The sequence below is a fragment of the Leptopilina heterotoma genome, unplaced genomic scaffold, assembly GCF_015476425.1.
Source record: "Leptopilina heterotoma isolate Lh14 unplaced genomic scaffold, ASM1547642v1 Lhet_36, whole genome shotgun sequence".
Taxonomy (NCBI): Eukaryota; Metazoa; Arthropoda; class Insecta; order Hymenoptera; family Figitidae; genus Leptopilina; species Leptopilina heterotoma.
Genome location: NW_025111040.1, coordinates 271,254 through 288,877, shown reverse-complemented (window position 1 = coordinate 288,877; position 17,624 = coordinate 271,254). Strand labels below are relative to the sequence as shown.

General features: G+C 19.7%; 3 protein-coding genes across 5 annotated transcripts; all 3 read right to left on the bottom strand.

Moving 5' to 3' along the window:
• Positions 1 to 165: 165 nt before the first annotated feature.
• Positions 166 to 4,971, bottom strand: LOC122505560. The gene is made up of 7 exons (XM_043617267.1): positions 4,739 to 4,971; positions 3,210 to 3,453; positions 2,957 to 3,069; positions 2,741 to 2,857; positions 2,497 to 2,652; positions 1,098 to 1,148; positions 166 to 790 (listed from the first exon to the last, which is right to left on the bottom strand). Exons 1-7 carry the CDS (start codon positions 4,821 to 4,823, stop codon positions 558 to 560), a joined length of 999 nt encoding a protein of 332 aa, XP_043473202.1. The 5' UTR covers positions 4,824 to 4,971; the 3' UTR covers positions 166 to 557.
• Positions 4,972 to 6,650: 1,679 nt separating this feature from the next.
• On the bottom strand, positions 6,651 to 11,275 carry LOC122505559 (ferredoxin-fold anticodon-binding domain-containing protein 1 homolog). Of its 2 annotated transcripts, XM_043617266.1 has the most exons (7): positions 9,512 to 9,732; positions 9,011 to 9,254; positions 8,756 to 8,868; positions 8,542 to 8,655; positions 8,312 to 8,467; positions 7,440 to 7,487; positions 6,651 to 7,173 (listed from the first exon to the last, which is right to left on the bottom strand). In XM_043617266.1, the coding sequence occupies exons 1-7, from the start codon at positions 9,594 to 9,596 to the stop codon at positions 6,941 to 6,943; spliced, it is 993 nt and encodes a 330-aa protein (XP_043473201.1). In that variant the 5' UTR covers positions 9,597 to 9,732; the 3' UTR covers positions 6,651 to 6,940. The 2 variants fall into 2 exon arrangements, with proteins under 2 accessions (XP_043473201.1, XP_043473200.1); XM_043617265.1 differs by lacking the exons at positions 6,651 to 7,173; positions 7,440 to 7,487; positions 8,312 to 8,467; ... (1 more) ...; positions 8,756 to 8,868; positions 9,512 to 9,732 and adding exons at positions 10,012 to 10,840; positions 10,987 to 11,275 and having other exon boundaries at positions 9,118 to 9,254.
• LOC122505562 (kielin/chordin-like protein) lies at positions 11,200 to 17,228 on the bottom strand. 2 transcript variants are annotated; one of them, XM_043617269.1, is made up of 7 exons: positions 16,955 to 17,228; positions 14,836 to 15,076; positions 14,470 to 14,576; positions 13,729 to 13,848; positions 13,467 to 13,616; positions 13,016 to 13,081; positions 11,200 to 11,479 (listed from the first exon to the last, which is right to left on the bottom strand). In XM_043617269.1, the coding sequence occupies exons 2-7, from the start codon at positions 15,033 to 15,035 to the stop codon at positions 11,301 to 11,303; spliced, it is 822 nt and encodes a 273-aa protein (XP_043473204.1). In that variant the 5' UTR covers positions 15,036 to 15,076; positions 16,955 to 17,228; the 3' UTR covers positions 11,200 to 11,300. The 2 variants fall into 2 exon arrangements, with proteins under 2 accessions (XP_043473204.1, XP_043473203.1); XM_043617268.1 differs by lacking the exon at positions 16,955 to 17,228 and adding an exon at positions 16,353 to 16,515.
• Positions 17,229 to 17,624: the final 396 nt, after the last annotated feature.

Genomic DNA, 17,624 nt, shown 5'->3' with positions numbered 1-17,624 from the left:
TGTAAACAAATGGATTTGGTTCGAGCCCTGACCCACTAATTAATTATTCTTTATTATTTAAAAAGATTTTAATTAAATATTCGTAGAAATTCAATGGTATGGAATATATATATATAATTTTAATTAAATTTTTCGAATTATAATAAAATTATTCTAAACAATTTATTTTAATATTACAATACATTATTAGAACATTATTACATTACTAGAACATTATCATTACATTATTCATAAATTTGTTTCATAACAAATGCGATTATAAATGTAAATAATATTTATTTATACTTATTATGATTAAAAAACCTGTTTTTAAAAATTTTCTTTTTAATTTTGCCATAACATTTTGACAGTCGAAAATAATTGAACGCAAATTATATACAAGCCAATAAGTTTTGCAAGAATATTTTGCAAATTTCTTTATAAAATTTCAAAAAAGTAACTTATTTATTACTAAATAATTAAATCTAGTACAAAAATTCATAATTGTTTTTTCTTTTAATATTAAAATATTCCTAAGCAATAGCTTAATGAGGAAATTTCAATTATTAGTTTCTTCCTCATAAATCTTTATCAATTAATGTACAATTATTAAGTTTATCAATATAGTCTGGATTTTTTCTTTTAAATTCTTCAAATTTCTCTTGACACTCATCCAATGGCAATACTTGACAAGTGAGAGTTGGTGCAATTACACATTTGCAAATTGCGCAACTGTATGTATTTTGTACTGCATTATATTTGTTTAGTCTCGAAAAAACTCCCATTGTAAGTGGACCAAACGTACATTTTCCTTTAATTAACAAATATCAAAAATTAAAAATGTTTTAATTTGAATAATGTAAATTAAATCTTTTTAAAGAAAGTGAATTCAATTTTTAAGAGAAAATTCGAATTTTCCTTTATTTTTATGAAAATGAAATAAATAAATTATTATTTATTTATTTCATAAAAATAGAGGAAAATTCGAATTAACTTTTTTACTTTGTAAACGTTCCATAAAAAAAAATTTTAATATTGAATACATTTTTTTATATTGAAGAAAGCATTTTATTTACCATAAAAAGTTCATATTTAGTGTCGTAAATTTTCAAACTTACCAAAACTATCAGGCATTTCTAAATTGGATATTACAGTGTCACCCTTTCTATCTATAAAATTCAAAAACAATTGAATCAATTTCAATAACCTAAATATTGAATTAATAACAAAAATATTGGAGCATTATTTTAGAAAAATTGTTTTTTCTTTTTTGCATACTTATTATATTAATTATAATTATTAATTAATTATTATTATTGTTTATATTTTCAAAAATTTTAATATAATTTTTCGGAAGAATTAAATTATTTTTATAAATAATAATAATATCATTCTTTGGAAGAATTCAATTATTTTTATAAATAATAAAATTTTTTGCAAAAAATTAAATTATTATCAATAAAGTTTCACAAAAGAATTTAATATTATTTCTTAATTCGTTATACAATTTTTCAAAGTAATTCAATTATTTTCAAAAAATTTTAATAAAATTCTTCCTAAAAATTAAATTATTTTCAATAGAATAACAATTTAATTCCTCCAAAGAATTTAAATTTTCATCGAAATAATTATATTATTATTTTTCAAAGATTTTTATAAAAATCTTTGCAAGATTTCAATTACTTCCATAAATAATAAAATTCTTTAAAGGATTTTAATTATTTTCAACAATTTTAATAAAACTCTTCTTAAAAATTAAATTATCTTTTATATAAATTGAAATTCTTTGAAAGATTTCAATTATTTTCTTAAATAATAAAATTCTTCGGAGGATTTCAATTATTTTCAAAGATTTTAATAAAATTCTTCGCAATAATTCAATTATCATTATAAAAAAAAGAAATTCTTTGACAGATTTCAATTATTTTCATTAATAATAAAATTCTTCGAAGGATTTCAATTATTTATAAAAATCGTAATTTATAAAATCGTAATAATAATAATAATAATTAATCGATAATTATACGTCATTATTATATATTATCGTAATTATTAATTAATTACGTAAATTTAATTTTTTTTATTTTATTATAAAAGTATTATAAAAAAAAGTATTGTCTATTCTTTGAAAGAATTTAATTATTTTCTATATACTTTAATAAAATTCCTTGAGTGAATTAAATTATTTTACAAAATTAAATTCTGAGAAAAATTCAATTAATTTACAAATTATTTTACAAAATAAAATTCTGAGGAGAATTCAATTATTTTCTAAAAATTTTAATAAAATTCAATAATTTAATGTTTAATTTGAATTATTAAGAAACACGATTATTTTAAAAACTTGAAAGAAATTGTTCATAATAAAATTTAATTACTTTCAAAATTTTCAGTTAAAATTATTAAAGAATTTAATTTTCACAAGAATTCGATTATTTTCATAAATAATAAAATTGTGCGAAGAAAGTTAATATTATTCTAAAATTGTTGTTAAAATTCTTTGCAAGAATTACTTACAAGCTTTTGAAAAGACCGGACAATAAGATTGAGGATGAATATGTGAATCACTGTAATAAAGAGGAGCTCTTTTTTCGGTTAAAATTTTTCTAAACAAAGATTCTCGTCCACAGAAATTTTTCTTATCATAGCAAAAAATCTTTCCGATTTTCATTACTGTAATTAACCAAAAAGAAAAGTATATTATAAAAATTTAATTTAAAAAAAAATGTTTTTTTTAATTATAATTTAATATTCTTATTACCGTCTTCAATCTCCTGCTGACAAAGACAATCTTTATTTGTTTCAGTGCCGGGTAAAGTTATCTTTTGTCCCTCTTTTAGTACATTTCCATTAATTTCACATTCTAATGGATCTTCAGCTATAAAGTGAAAAAAAAATTGTTTATAAATAAATAATAATTACAATAAAAAAATTTTTAATATAATTAATTAAAACTATTTAATATAAAATTACTCACTACAAACTACTTCAGATTCACATGTTGCATTTGTATATTTTATGTAACAATTTTTTTTAGAACGTGGAAGCCTCACTTCAGGACATTTCCAACCATTACAGTTTATATTAGGTCTAAAAGAAAACCACAGAAAATTTAATTCAATTATTTCATCAATAATTTCTTTCCAATAAATTATTGAAAATTAATTGAAAATTAATTATAGGAATTAATTTTTTTTTTAATTGTGAAATGAAAAGTTTGAAATACTTACACATTTAAATTATCTTTAATGCAATAACAATTTTTTTCGTCTTGAACATCATTGTCGTTTACTTTGTCATCAATTCCATAAACGTTACCATTTGCGAAACAATGTTCATTTACATTATATTTATCAACTTCAGAGCAATCATATTTTAGAGGACAACAATCACCTGCCCTAACGTAAAATGGTTTACAATACATATCTTCGTAAAATCTTATTGGTCCCCTTGAACATCTCATAGGATCACACTCTAAAATTTTTAAAGAAAATAATAACTATATTTTTTTTTTTTTAATTTAAAGAATTCACTTATTAAGTACATAATATTAAATATTTTTGTTTATTATTATTCACAAATTTTAATAAAATTTTTCGAAAGAATACAATTATTTTTGAAAATATTAACTGAATTCGATTATTTTCATAAATTTTAATATAAATTCAATTATTTCCTACAATTTTGAATGAAATTCTTTTTAAAAAATCATTTTTTTCAAAATTTTTAAACAAACTTCATAAAATTCAATTATTTTCAAAGATTCAGATAAAATTCTTTGCAACAAATTCAATTATTTTTATGAATTGTAAAATACTCCGCAAGAATTTAATTATTTTCATAAATATGAAAATTCTTCGCAAGAATTAAAATATTTTCATAAATAATAAAATGTTTCGGAGGAATTAAATTATTTTCAATACAATTTTAATAATATTTTATGGAAAGAATACAATTATTTTGAAAAGTATTATTTAAATTCAATTATTACCAAGAGTTCTAATAAAAATTCAATTATTTTCAATACAATTTTAATAACATTTTTAGAAAAAAATTCAATTATATTTGAGACAATTTTAATAAAATTTCTCTAATAGGTTCAATTATTTTTAAAAATTGTAATAAAATTTTTCTAAACAATTCAATTGTTCTCAAAAGATTTTAATAAAATTCTTTGTAAATTTCAATTATTTTCAAAATTTTCAATTAAAATTATTTTCAAAAATTACATTATTTTTAAGAAATTTAAATAAAATTCTTCAAAAATGTAATTTTTTACAAAAACTCTAATGAAAATGTTTAAAAGAATTTAATATTCTATGAATAGTTTTAATATAATTTAATAGGAAAATCGTTAATTACAATCAATAATAAATTATTTTCAAAATTTCCGGTTAAAAGTTATTTTAAAAAAATTTCATTATTTTCAAGAATGTTGAAATAAATTCTGCAAAACAATTCAATTATTTTAAAGAATTTTAATAAAAATCTTGCCAAGAATATTATTTATATAAAGATAATTTAATTTTTTTCGAAGATTTCTATTTTTTATAAATTGACTAAAGAATTTTATTTCAATTATTGAAAATAATTGAATTCTTCATAAAATTTTACAAAAAGTAAAAAATGTAATTCGACATAATAATAAAATTAATTCACACACAAAATAATGAAAAAATTTAATTAAAAAAATTTTTTCTACAAAAAAAATAATTTTTGTCATTAAAAATACTGAAAGTATATTTTTTTATTTACTCACTATCATAATTGAAGGAATTGACATTTTTCAGTATCATAAGCAAACAGATTGCAATAGAAAACAAAAATTCTTCTTTCTTGTACATTTTGAATTCGATTAAAAATTCGAAGACTATAATTAAATTGTAAAAAATGCACTAATTTATAAAACTCTCTCTATATTTATACGAATAAGTGAACAATAAAACAGTGAAATTAAATAAGAATTATAAAAGTACGTGACAAATTTAAAAATAAAAAAGTAAATAACTCAAATGAAATACAAACTTTTTAATTCGAATTCTTAAATATATAAGAAAAAATGAAACTATTTTAAAATCATAAATTTATGATAAGCAATTTCAAATATTTACACGTACACTATTAATAATGAAATTGAAGATAAAATTATCGAAAAATTTTAATTTAAAATATAAATGGAAAATTTCGTGTTCTTTATTCTAAACTATATTATTTATCACGCAATAAATATTTTTCAATTCATCAGAAATCTTTTTTATTGATTTAATTATTTTTCAATAATTTAATTTTTTAATAATTTCAAATCTTAGAACAATTTTAATTTTTTAAAAATTCTCCTTTAATAATTATTAAATTGCCTCAAAAAAATTTTTATTTTCTTAGAACTATTTTCCAAAATTTTGTAAATTCTTCTCAAGAATTTAATTATTTGAATAAATAATAAAAATTATTCGGTGAAATTTAATTATTTTTAATACAATTTGAATTAAATTTCTTGTCAAAATTTAATTATTTTTAACATAATTTTAACTAAATTTCTTTTTGAAGATTAGATAAATTATTTAAGAGAATTTTATAAATTCAAAATTCTTCAGTACAGTATTTAATTATTTCCTTAAATATTTAAATTCTTTGGAGAAATTAAATTATTTTTAATACAATTTTAATTAAATTTATTTTACAAAATTCATTTTTTTAATTTTTTTAAATTTTAATAAAATTCTTCGATAAAATTATTTGAATTATTATAAAATATTATTTTTATTATTATAATGAATAATTTTATTTTATTCAATTATTTTTAATACAAGTTTAATTAAATTTCTTAGTAAAGTAAAAATTTTTTTTTATCTTTTAATAAATTTTTTTTAAGAAAATTATTTGTTTTCAAAAATAGTAAAATTTTTATCGCGAATTTAATTATATTAAAAAATTTCCGTAAATTATTCTTATCAAGAATTCAATTATTTTCAAAAAATTGTAATAATTTTAATAATTCTTCACCGGGATTTAATTATTTGGATAAATAATAATATTGCTTGGAGAAAATTGATTTTTTTAAATACAATTTTAATTAATTTTCTCCGTAGAATTTAATTATTCTAAAAAGTTTTAATAAAGTTTGTTCAAAGTATTCAGTTGTTTTTAATATTTTAATTAAAATTTATTGAAAGAATTTAATTTTTTTTCATAGGTATAAGTAATAATATTTTTAGGAAGAATTTTCAATATTTAAGAAAAAAATTTCAAAAATTTTGATAAAATTCTTGATAAGAACTCTATTATTTTCAATACAATTTTAATTAAATTGATGGAAAGTTTTATTATTATTTTTAAAATTTTAATGAAATTTTTCGAAAAAATCAAAAAATTTTAGTAATATTTTTCTAAACAAATCTACTACGTATTTAAAAAAAAATTTCTGATGAAATTCAAAATTTTTAAATAGAAAAATTATCAATAATATTTGGAAGCAAAAAAACAAGTTATTTTCAACTGTTATCTTACATCAGGAATACATGAATTAATTATTATGCAATTATTGTCATATTATTATTACAATGCTTTATTATTAGAACATTATTACATTTAAAAGTATATTATTACATTATTATTACAACATAATTATTACATTATTCATAAATTTGTATTATAATACACTTGATTCGCGATTATAAATGTAAATAATATTTATTTATACTTATAATTAAAAAAATTGTTTTTAAAACTTATTTCTTCATTTTGTCACAACATTTTAATAGTCGACAATAATTTAACGTAAACTATACAAATTTGGAATAAGCTTTGCAAACAATTTTCAAATTTCTCTATACAATTTCAAAAAAAATATATTTATTACTAAATAGTTAAAGATGGTAAAAAAATAGTTGTTTTTATATTTGATATTAAAATATTCCTTAGCATTAGCTTAATGAGGAAATTTTAATTATTAGTTTCTTCCTCATAAATCTTTATCAATTAATTCACAATTATTAAGTTCATTACTATAATCTGAATTTTTTCTTTTAAATTCTTCAAATTTCTCTTCACACTCTGCTAACGGCGTTACTTGACAAGTGAGAGTTGGTGGAATTACACATTTGCAAATTGCGCAACTATATGTATTTTTTTCTGTATTATATCTGTTTAGTCGTGAAGAAAATGGAATTTGAAGTGGTCCAAACGAACAATTTCCTTTAATTAATAAATATCAAAAATTAATAATGAGAAAATTTTAATAATAAGAAAAAATAAAATTATAAAGAAAGTGAATTCAATTTTTAAGAGAAAAGAAATTATTTATTTTACAAAAATGGAGGAAAAATAGAAATAACTTTTTTTACTTTTTTACTTTAAACATTCATAGAGAAAGAAATTTTAATATTGAATACTTTTTTTATTTTGGATAATGCATTTACTATGAAAAGTTCAAATTTAATGTAGAAAATGTCCAAACTTACCATAATGAGCACTGATTTCTTTTCTTATCGCCTGATCACCTTTTTGGTCTATAAAATTAAAAAATAATTAAATCTCTTTGAAAACCTAGATATTACATTAATAACAAAAATATAAGTGAATTTTTTCACAAAAAATCATTTTCTTCTTCTTCCATTCAATTTATTATTGTTATTATAAAAAACACAAAATTTTTTATTTTCAAATATAAATTTTTGAATAATTTCATAATCAAAATTTAAAAAATTCACTTATTAAGTACATAATTAATTATTATTGTTTATATTTTCAAAAATTTTAATATAATTCTTCGGAAGAATTCAATTATACTTTCATAAATAATTCTTTTAAAGATTTCAATTATTTTCTTAAATAATAAAATTCTTAGGAAAAAATTTCTGGAAAGAATACAATTATTTTGAAAAGTATTATTTAAATTCAATTATTTTCAATAGTTTTAATAAAAATTTTATTATTTTTATAAATTGTAATATTCTTGGCAAGATTACAATTATTTTCATTAATAATAAAATTCTTCGGAGGATTTCAATTATTTTCAAAAATTCGAAACAAATTCTTGTCAAGAATTCAATTTTTTTTCATAAATAATTGAATTAATTAATTAATTATTTTATTATTAAGAAACACGATTATTTTAAAAACTTGAAAGAAATTGTTCATAAAATTACTTTCAATATTTTCAGTTAAAATTATTAAAGAAATTCCATTATTTTAAAAAAAAAATTCAAAGAAATTCTTCAAAAGAGTTTAATTTTCACAAGAATTCGATTATTTTCATAAATAATAAAATTGTGCGAAGAAAGTTAATATTATTCTAAAATTATTATCAAAATTCTTTGCAAGAATTACTTACAAGCTTTTGAAAAGGCCGGACAATAAGTTTGAGGATGAATATGTGAATCACTGTAATAAAGAGGAGCATTGTTTTCAGTAAACATTAGTCTAAAAAGAAATTCACTGTGACAGTAATTTTTCACATCATTGCAAAAAAGCTTTGCGACTTTTCTTCCTGTAATTAAAAAAAAATTTGTATTATAAAAATTTAATTTCAAAACAAAATTATAATTTTAATATTCTTATTACCGTCTTCAATCTCCTCTTGACAAAAGCATTCTTTAAATGGATTACCCTTGAGGAAATCACTTTCGCCCTCTTTTATTTTTTCTCCATTAATTTCACATTCTAATGGATCTTCAGCTATAAAGTGAAAAAAAAAATTGTTTATAAATAAATAATAATTACAATAAAAAAATTTTTAATATAATTAATTAAAACTATTTAATATTAAATTACTCACGACAAACTACTTCATTTTTACACTTTTCATTTGAATATTTTATGTAACAATTTTTTTTAGAACGTGGAAGCCTCACTTCAGGACATTTCCAACCATTACAGTTTATATTAGGTCTAAAAGAAAACCACAGAAAATTTAATTCAATTGTTTCGTCAAAATAATTTTTTAGTGCAACTAATTATTGCAAATTATAATAATTTTTTTTAAATTGTGAAATAAGAACAAATTTATCAAAAAAAAATTTGAAATACTTACATATTTAAACGATTTTTAGTACAATAGCATTCTTTTTTCTCAGGAATATCATTTTCGTCCACTTCTTCATTAATTCTATAAGCCTTACCATTTATGAAACAATAATCATTTACATCATATTTCTTAACTTCAGAGCAATCATATTTTTCAGGACAACAATCACCTTTCTCAAAGTAAATTGGTTTACAATACATATCTTCATAAAATCTTATTGGTCCTCTTGAACATCTCATAGGATCACACTCTAAATTTATAAAGAAAATAATATCTATAAGTTTTTTTTCTTGAATATAATAGAAATAATTTTTTTTAACTTTCGATAATTACAACTTTTATCAATAAAATTATACAAAAAGAAAAAAAATGTAATTCGACATAATACAAAAATTAATTCACAAACAAAATAAAGAAAAAAAAAATGTAGAAAAAAAATTTTGTTCTCGAAAAAGAAAAAATTTCTTTTATTAAAAATACAAATAGTATACTTTTCTATTTACTCACTGTCGTAGTCAAAAGAATGTACATTTTTCATTATTATAAACAAACAGATTGTAATAATAAACAGAAATTCTGCTTTCTTGTACATTTTGAATTCGATTAAAAATTCGAAGATTATAATTAAATTGTCAAGAAAACACTAATTTATACAATTCTCTTTATATTTATACGAATAAGTGAAACAATAAAAAAGTGAAATTAAACAAAAATTTTAAAAGTACGTGACGAATTTAAAAATAAAAAAGTAAATGACTCAAATGAAAATATTAAAATTAAAATTTTCAGAAAAATTTAATCTTATATATTAATAATCGTTGTATTCCGGTAATCTGTTAGCAGTTTGAAGTTAGTTGCTCTTTCATAAAAAAATATATTTAAAATTGTATTGAAAATAATTTAATTCTTGGCAAGATTTTTATTAAAATTCTTTAAAATAATTGAATTCTTTTTAAGAATTTACTTCAATTTATCGTCGATTCATGTAAGAAAAACGTTAAAATTACCTCGATACAGTCACCGATAAATTCTCTTCAAGGATTTTCGTTACAATTGTTTGATGAATATTAATCACACGTTTTCGATACAATGGAATAAATTTCGACACGTATTTTATTCGATATGTCCTTGTTTTTCTATCATCACAATTTGGAAATTCATAGGTGTCTATTAATTCAACACTGTCGATAATTCTTCCCGCAAAATTATAAAGTACTCCAAATAATTGTGAATCGGAAAATCCACTTTTCACAAATATTGTAATATCAAAAGTAAAATTCAATGGATAGAGTGAAATAGGTTCATTATTAATTTGTAAAATTTCACCACGCACAATGTCCTTCCAAATGCCATCGAATTTTTCTAAATTCAATTGTCCCATTATTGTATTTATCGCCGTATTCTCAAAACTATTGGCTTGTTTAAAAAAATGTGTAATCGAGCCCTTTGTATGAAATTCCTTCTCTAAACTCCGATAACCAGTGACTTGGTAATTGATTTCAAAAAATGCCAAATCAAATAATTGAACGTCAATTAGAAGAAAATTACCATGTGCCGACATTTCAACAATTTGCCACGAATCATTCCAATTTCTTTTTGGATTATCAGCTGGTGTACCGCCCTGTCCATTGCACAATGTCACAATCACTTGTCCATTTGATTTCAAAATATTACCAACGGACGTGAAAAATTCCTTCAGTAGTTGACGATTTTTTTCAATACGCATTTTCCCACCGCAATGGGGATAATTGAATATTATTTTATCAAAAAATTTCGTCTCAAATTTGCCAGATTCATTCAATTTCGTCGCGTCAATATTCATTAAAACTTGAACACCTGCGATGAAAAAAAATCATAAAGTAAAAATTAGAAATTAAAAATTACAAATTAAAAATCGAGTATCAATAATTAAAAATTAGAAAATGAAACATTAAAGACGAAAATGAAAATTAGAAATAAAAATATTTTTCATAAATACAAACCGTTTGCTCTCAAAAATTCAACATTGCTTTCGGCTGTTTTTTTCAATTCTGCTTCATAACAAGTGGCAATAATATTGATATTTAAATTCTTCTTAAATAACGCAACGGCAAAGGAAAAATTACCCTCGCCTAAGAGTAAAACTTTATCCTCCTCGTTAAATAACGAAGAATTCATTTTTTAATTTAAATAGGAAACCAATTTTTTCCCCAATATATCTTTAAACAAATATTTATTTTTCGAAAACAATAAATTTAAATTCCATTTTTAAAATAAAACGGAAATGGAAAATTATTTCTTTCGGATAATTTTCTGTTTAATGAAAAGTATGAAAAGGTGGATGTTTAGTGACGTCACATTCGTCATCAGAAAGACGTTGACAAGTTGGAAGTGGAGGAACTTCACATGTGCATTTTACACAAACGGAACTATAATCCGTCGCTTGATTCAATTCATCGCCGATTTTCATGACAATATTTCCAAATATGCAAGTATCTGTTGAAAAAATAATTATTTTTAACAATTTTAATATTAAACATTAAATATAATTATACGTTGTAACAAATTTAAGATTTAAATTATAGACAAAATTCATTTATTAATTAATTTAGTATTATTAATTATTTTTTAACATTTTAATAAAATTCTTCGCAAAAATTCAATTAATTGCAAACTAATTTTAATAAAATTCTTTGCAAAAATTCAATTATGATTTTTATAAATATTAAAATTTTTCGCATTAATTCAATTACATTTTTTCTATATAATAATATTCTTCGCATCAATTCAATTACTTTTTTTTCTATATAATAAAATTCTTGGCAGGAATTAAATTTTTTTTTAGAAATAATAAAATTTTTCGCAGGAATTCAATTATTTTCAACATTATTTTAATAAATTTTTCAAAGGAATTCAATTATTTTCAAAAAATTGAATAAATTTTCTTCTTAGGAATTCATTTATTCTCAACACAATCTCAATAAAATTTTAAGAAAAGATTCAATTATTTTAAAAAAATTTATTTTAATAAATCAACTCAAGAATTAAATAATTAAGTATTTTTATCAATTCAATGTTTATACAATTTTCCCAAAGAATTCAATTATTTTCCAAAAATTGAATAAATTTTCTTTATATTTAGAAATTAATAATATAAATCTACGCAAGAATAAAATTATTTTTATTTGTTCAATTTTAATACAATTTTTAATAATAAGTACTATGGAAGAATTTAATTATATTCAAAAAATTTTAAAAACTTATTAATCAAATTTTTAATTACTTACAATTAGTTATAAACAAACACGATTATTTTAAGAAATTCATCTTAAAAATCAATGATTTTCAAAATTTTCAATTAACATTATTTAAAAAAACATTGTTAATCATTTTAATTTGAAAAAATTCTAATTTTTAAAAAATTCGCCATGTTTAAGTAATTATGAAAATATTGAATTCTTTTATTTTTAAATATCAAGTTCAATTTTTGAATGAATTCAGATTCAAAATTTGAAAACATTCACTTATTAACTAATTAATTTTAATTATAAAAATATTAATAGAATTCTTTGAAACAATTCAATTATTTTCATAAATAATAAAATTCTTAACATGAATTCAAATTTTTTCTATAAATTTACTGCTTCGTAGGTATTTAATTACTTTCAAAACAATCTAAATGAAATTACTTAAAAGAAATTTTTTATTTTCAAAACATTTTTATAAAATTCATCAAAAGAATTCAATTATTTAAAAAATTTTTTTAAGAATTTCTTGAAAGAATTCAGTTATTTAAAAAATGTTTAATAAAAATTCCTTGAATGAATTCAGATATTTTTAAAAATTTTAATAAAGTACTGAGAAAAATTGAATTATTTTCAAAAAATTTTAATGAAATTTACTGTAATCAAATTTTTAATTAAACAAACACGATTATTTTAAAATTAACGTTTTTTATGTGTCAAAAAGAAAAATATTTTAAATTTTGAAAAAGAAAAAATATTTTGGATAAAATGAAAAATAGTTACTCACTGGTTTTGTCACTGTCGGGACCTTTTCGAGTTTCAGGACGTGAAATAAGTGTATCGTTACTGTTTTCTGAAAAAATAAGTTCTCATTATAGCATAGAATAAAATAAATTATATAAGAAATATAAATATAATTTAATTTAGTAAATAGAATTTTCTAAAATTAATTCAAAAATTCCTTTTCTTTTAAATATAATAAAAAATCTCTCTTCTCTAAATAATAAAAAACATCATTTATAATTTATTTAAAGAAAAAATTCATAAGACTATAATTTTAAATAAATTTTAGAAATTTTTATTTGCACTTTGTTGAAGTTATATTTTACTTTTGATTTTTTGATAAAAAAAAAACAAAATTTCCTTCCTTCAAAAAGTTGGAATTTTTTCTTTCTTTTTTACTTTCAAAAATGTGTGCAAATAAATTAATAAATTTTGAAGGTCACATTTCAACTTACGACATCTGGAAAAAACACTGCACGATGTTTGAGGCGATTGTTGATCATAATAAACAGGGACACAATTTTTGTGAATTTCGGAACTGTGTCTGAAATCGGGTCGACAATAACTGTACTTGGGAGTGTAACAAAATGGTTCAATATTTTCTCCTGGAATTTACGAATAAAAACAAATTTGATTATTCAAGTTCTTTATTATTATTATTTATTATAATATCAATTTTTTTCTGTAATTTTTTCAGAGGAGAAAAGAAATAATTACCTTTATAACCAGGTTTACAATAGCAGGTTGTTGTTGGTTTGTCTTTTGGTTGAAAGTATTCACCTGCTTTGTATGATTTCCCATCAACGAGACAAGTTGCTCGATCTTCAGGATTTTCAGCTGTGTGAAAAAAATGTAACTTGTTACGCAATAATTTTTAAAGGAAAATAATATATTAATGTTTCTAAAGAAACATTTAAATAATAATTATTATAATTTTACAGTGATAACAATGTTAAAATGTTAATGTTTTTACTTATAAAACCTTTAAAAATTTAATTATTGTTTAAAATTTCTGCTCTAACGCTACTAATTACTCAATTATTTTACAAAATTTTAACTCAAATTCTTTATTAAATCAATTCTTATTAGAACTCAACGATACTTGAATTATTTAAATAACAAATTTTTGTAAAATTCAATTATTTTCCAAATTTTTAGTTACAAAAAAAATACAATAATAAATTTAAAATAATTTTTAAAGTGTGAAAATAAAATTCTTTTAAATGTAAAATTTATTTGAATGAAATTTCAGAAAATTTCCTATTTTTTCAATTTTTAAAAATTATTTTCGGTAAATATACTTTCAAAAAATTGCAATTTCGATTTTTTAAAAACGCATAATTTTTTCAGAATTTCTAAATAAAATTTTTTAAATTTAATTATTTTTTGTTTAATAAATACTTGAATTAAATAATAATAATTATTAATTTATTATATTATTACTATTATTTTACTTACGACAAATTTCTTCACCAGGACAACAATGACTTGCGGTGTTATCCAGATAACAACCTGGTTTTACTGGTCCATGAAAGCAATCAACAATGGCGCAATTAAATGAAGCTCTATTGCAATAAAAATACATTTTTATTGTTATTTTGTTTGTCGTAATTTAGTAAATTTTCCAATTTTATAAAAATAGTAGCAATAAACAATAAAAAAAAATTGCAACGAAATAATAAACATAAATATTAATAAAAGTTTACTATTATATTTATACCTACTTATTTTTACTATTTAGTCAAAAAATATTGCAGAAATTAAAGAAATATTGCAGAAATTGATATTATTTATTGAATATTGAAAATAAATTAAATAACTCACATTCCATCGTATCCTATAACGCAAGTACAACCAATATCACAAGGTAATGCATCGTTGTCTTTCAATTTTACTCCAATTTCATAAACATTGCCATTAGCATAACATTTTTTCTTTGATCTTTCCTTTAAATGAGAGCAATCATATTTAATAGCGCAACAATCGCCAGGATTTTTATAAATTGGTTTACAATTTAAATCCATGTAATAACCCAATGGTCCGGGGCATTTTGATTTGTCGCATTCTATAAAAAAAAAAACCACATAGTTATTTTTGTTTAAAAAAAATATTTTTTTAAATTAATTTTTCTATAAATATTTATAACTTTTCAAAGGGAAGAAATATTCTTTTTTTAGTAAAAGAAAAAAATACTACGTATAGAAATAATTTTCCATTACAGGACAAAAAATCCAAGAAAAAAAGTTCAAAGTACAAAAAATCCATAATAAAAATGTTCAAAGTTAAAAAATCCAAAATAAATAATGAAACATGTGAAAAAGCCACGTTTTTACTATTTATGCTATAAAATCGGAATTTAAAATGTTAATGTTAAAATAATCAGGATTTTAATTATTTACATAAATAATAAAATTTTTCACAATGATTCAATTATTTTCATAAATAAAAAAATTCTTCACAAAAATTCAATTATTTTCATAAATAAAAAAATTTTTAGAAAAATTTAAATTATTCTATAAAATTTTGAAAACAATTATTCCAAGAAATTTTTTTCATTGGATTTTTAATTTCTTTGAACTTTTTGACCAGAACAAAAAATCCAAAAAATAAGTCCAAAGTGAAACTATTTTTTTCTTTTTTTGATTCCATTTACTTTGGATTTTTTGGTTTAGACTTTTTGTTTTGGACTTCTTGTCCGGATACCATAATTTTCCAATTAAATTATTGCATTTTTCAGATACAATAATTTTTACTCCATGAATTATTATTTATTTATTTTTTTATTTATTCAAAAAGTTGACGGGTAAAACTCTTTCGTACAAAGTACTAAAATAACTAGAGACTGTACTTAAATTAATAACTAAAAGCTAACTGATTATATTTAAAAAATAATTTTCTTTTAAAATTCAATTTAGCAAATTCATAAAGAAAATAGATAAGAATGCATATTATTAGTTGACAAGGAAAAACTATTTTTTTATGAATGTTTTATTTATTATTATTGATGATTAGACATACATATTATTATTTATAATACATAGTTGTATATTTCAATGCAAAATTTGTTTCAAGAAAAAAAAATGAATATTTTATTTATTATTATTGATGATTAGACAATTATTTATTATACAAAGTTGTATTTCTTTAAATTTAAAAAAATTTAATTTTAATTTAAAAATTGCAGATTTAAAAAATTGCGTTCTGTCCTTTTTTTTCTTCCTTGTCAATTTTTTTACAAATTTTATTTTGTTCGCTCTTTAAAAATCAAATGTTTGCTTTTTTATATATGTTAACAATTGGTGTGTAATTATTGATAATTAAAAATTTACAAGTCAGCTCACCCTCATCATCATCATCATCATCATCAGCAGCAGAAAAAGAAGAAAAGTAAACAATAAATATGAAACAGAAGAAATACTTATCTATTTCTTGTTTATTCATAATGAAAAAATTATCACCTATCGGATTGTAGTAAAATGACAAGTGTGCAAAAAGAAAAAGAACCTCTTGTTTGTATAAAGCATTAAACTTGAAAGAAAAGAGGGGAATATAATAATGTAGTATATATGATAGAAGAGATATTCTTGAGTATTAAGAAATTAACAGGATAAATTTACATAAATGAAGAGTCAAATAGAATAAATGATTTTATCTGCGAACGTGAATTTTAAAAGCGTTTTATTTTTTTTCATTATATGTCGATAATTTATATATCAACGATTTTTTTTTTATTTGTTAAATTTATATAATTTTTAAATATTATTATTAGACTGTCTTTTTATATTCTATACGATAAAGTATTTAAAAAATAACAAATTAATAATAAACAAACAGAAAGAAGGGGTTATGTTTATACTTTGGAAAAGTGGAAAAAGTCGATACTTTGTTGATAATTTACATATATATTATATTTTATAAAATAATACTCCTTTAACCAACTTACCTTAATTTAAAACAAAAAATAGAATACAAAATCTGTATTCAAAATACAAAAATCAAATCCATTTTGTATATCTTGGAATATTTTCTCGATTTTCTCCGCAATAATTCTAATATAATAAAATTAAATAAAACGAGAACAACTTTTAAATAATATTCCTTGACACTAAAAGTTTCCTAGTTTTCAATTATATCTTTGATGAATAGCTAATAATTATAATTAAATGTTTAATAATAAAAAAGAAAGAAAACATGTAAACGATGTAAACATTGAAAAAACTCACGTGGACTTTAAAAATCTAATGCGCACGCGTAATAACGGCTTTTTTCATTTGTTGCTAATTTTCCGCGCTTAAATTTAAAATATTTAAAATAATTTTAAAGAAATGAAATCTCAAAAAATAATCATATATGTAATTAAATTACGATATAATGTACGATTTTTATTTAAATAATAAATAATATCATTATAATACTGTAAATGTAAATTAAAAGATTATTTCAACAACGCAATTGAAGAGAAAAATTTACTATAGCTAAAGATTGTTATTAATTAAAGTATTAAAAGTATTATTAATATTATTATTATTAATCTCGATGAAGGAATTAATTTTATAAAGGAATATAAATTTTCTCGGTAGTAAATTCTGACAAAAAAATATTTTTTCCATCTA

Coding starts and splice junctions, on each gene's coding strand:
- LOC122505559 (XM_043617265.1), bottom strand. CDS start 11,161: ATGAATTCTTCGTTATTTAACGAGGAGGATAAAGTTTTACTCTTAGGC. Junction 10,841..10,986: donor TGAATTTTTGAGAGCAAACG/GTTTGTATTTAT, acceptor TTTTCATCGCAG/GTGTTCAAGTTTTAATGAAT.
- LOC122505560 (XM_043617267.1), bottom strand. CDS start 4,823: ATGTACAAGAAAGAAGAATTTTTGTTTTCTATTGCAATCTGTTTGCTT. Junction 1,149..2,496: donor TCCGGTCTTTTCAAAAGCTT/GTAAGTAATTCT, acceptor TGAATTTTATAG/ATAGAAAGGGTGACACTGTA. Junction 791..1,097: donor AGAAATGCCTGATAGTTTTG/GTAAGTTTGAAA, acceptor TGTTAATTAAAG/GAAAATGTACGTTTGGTCCA.
- LOC122505562 (XM_043617268.1), bottom strand. CDS start 16,452: ATGAATAAACAAGAAATAGATAAGTATTTCTTCTGTTTCATATTTATT. Junction 13,617..13,728: donor TTGTAAACCTGGTTATAAAG/GTAATTATTTCT, acceptor CGTAAATTCCAG/GAGAAAATATTGAACCATTT. Junction 13,082..13,466: donor CAGTGTTTTTTCCAGATGTC/GTAAGTTGAAAT, acceptor TTATTTTTTCAG/AAAACAGTAACGATACACTT.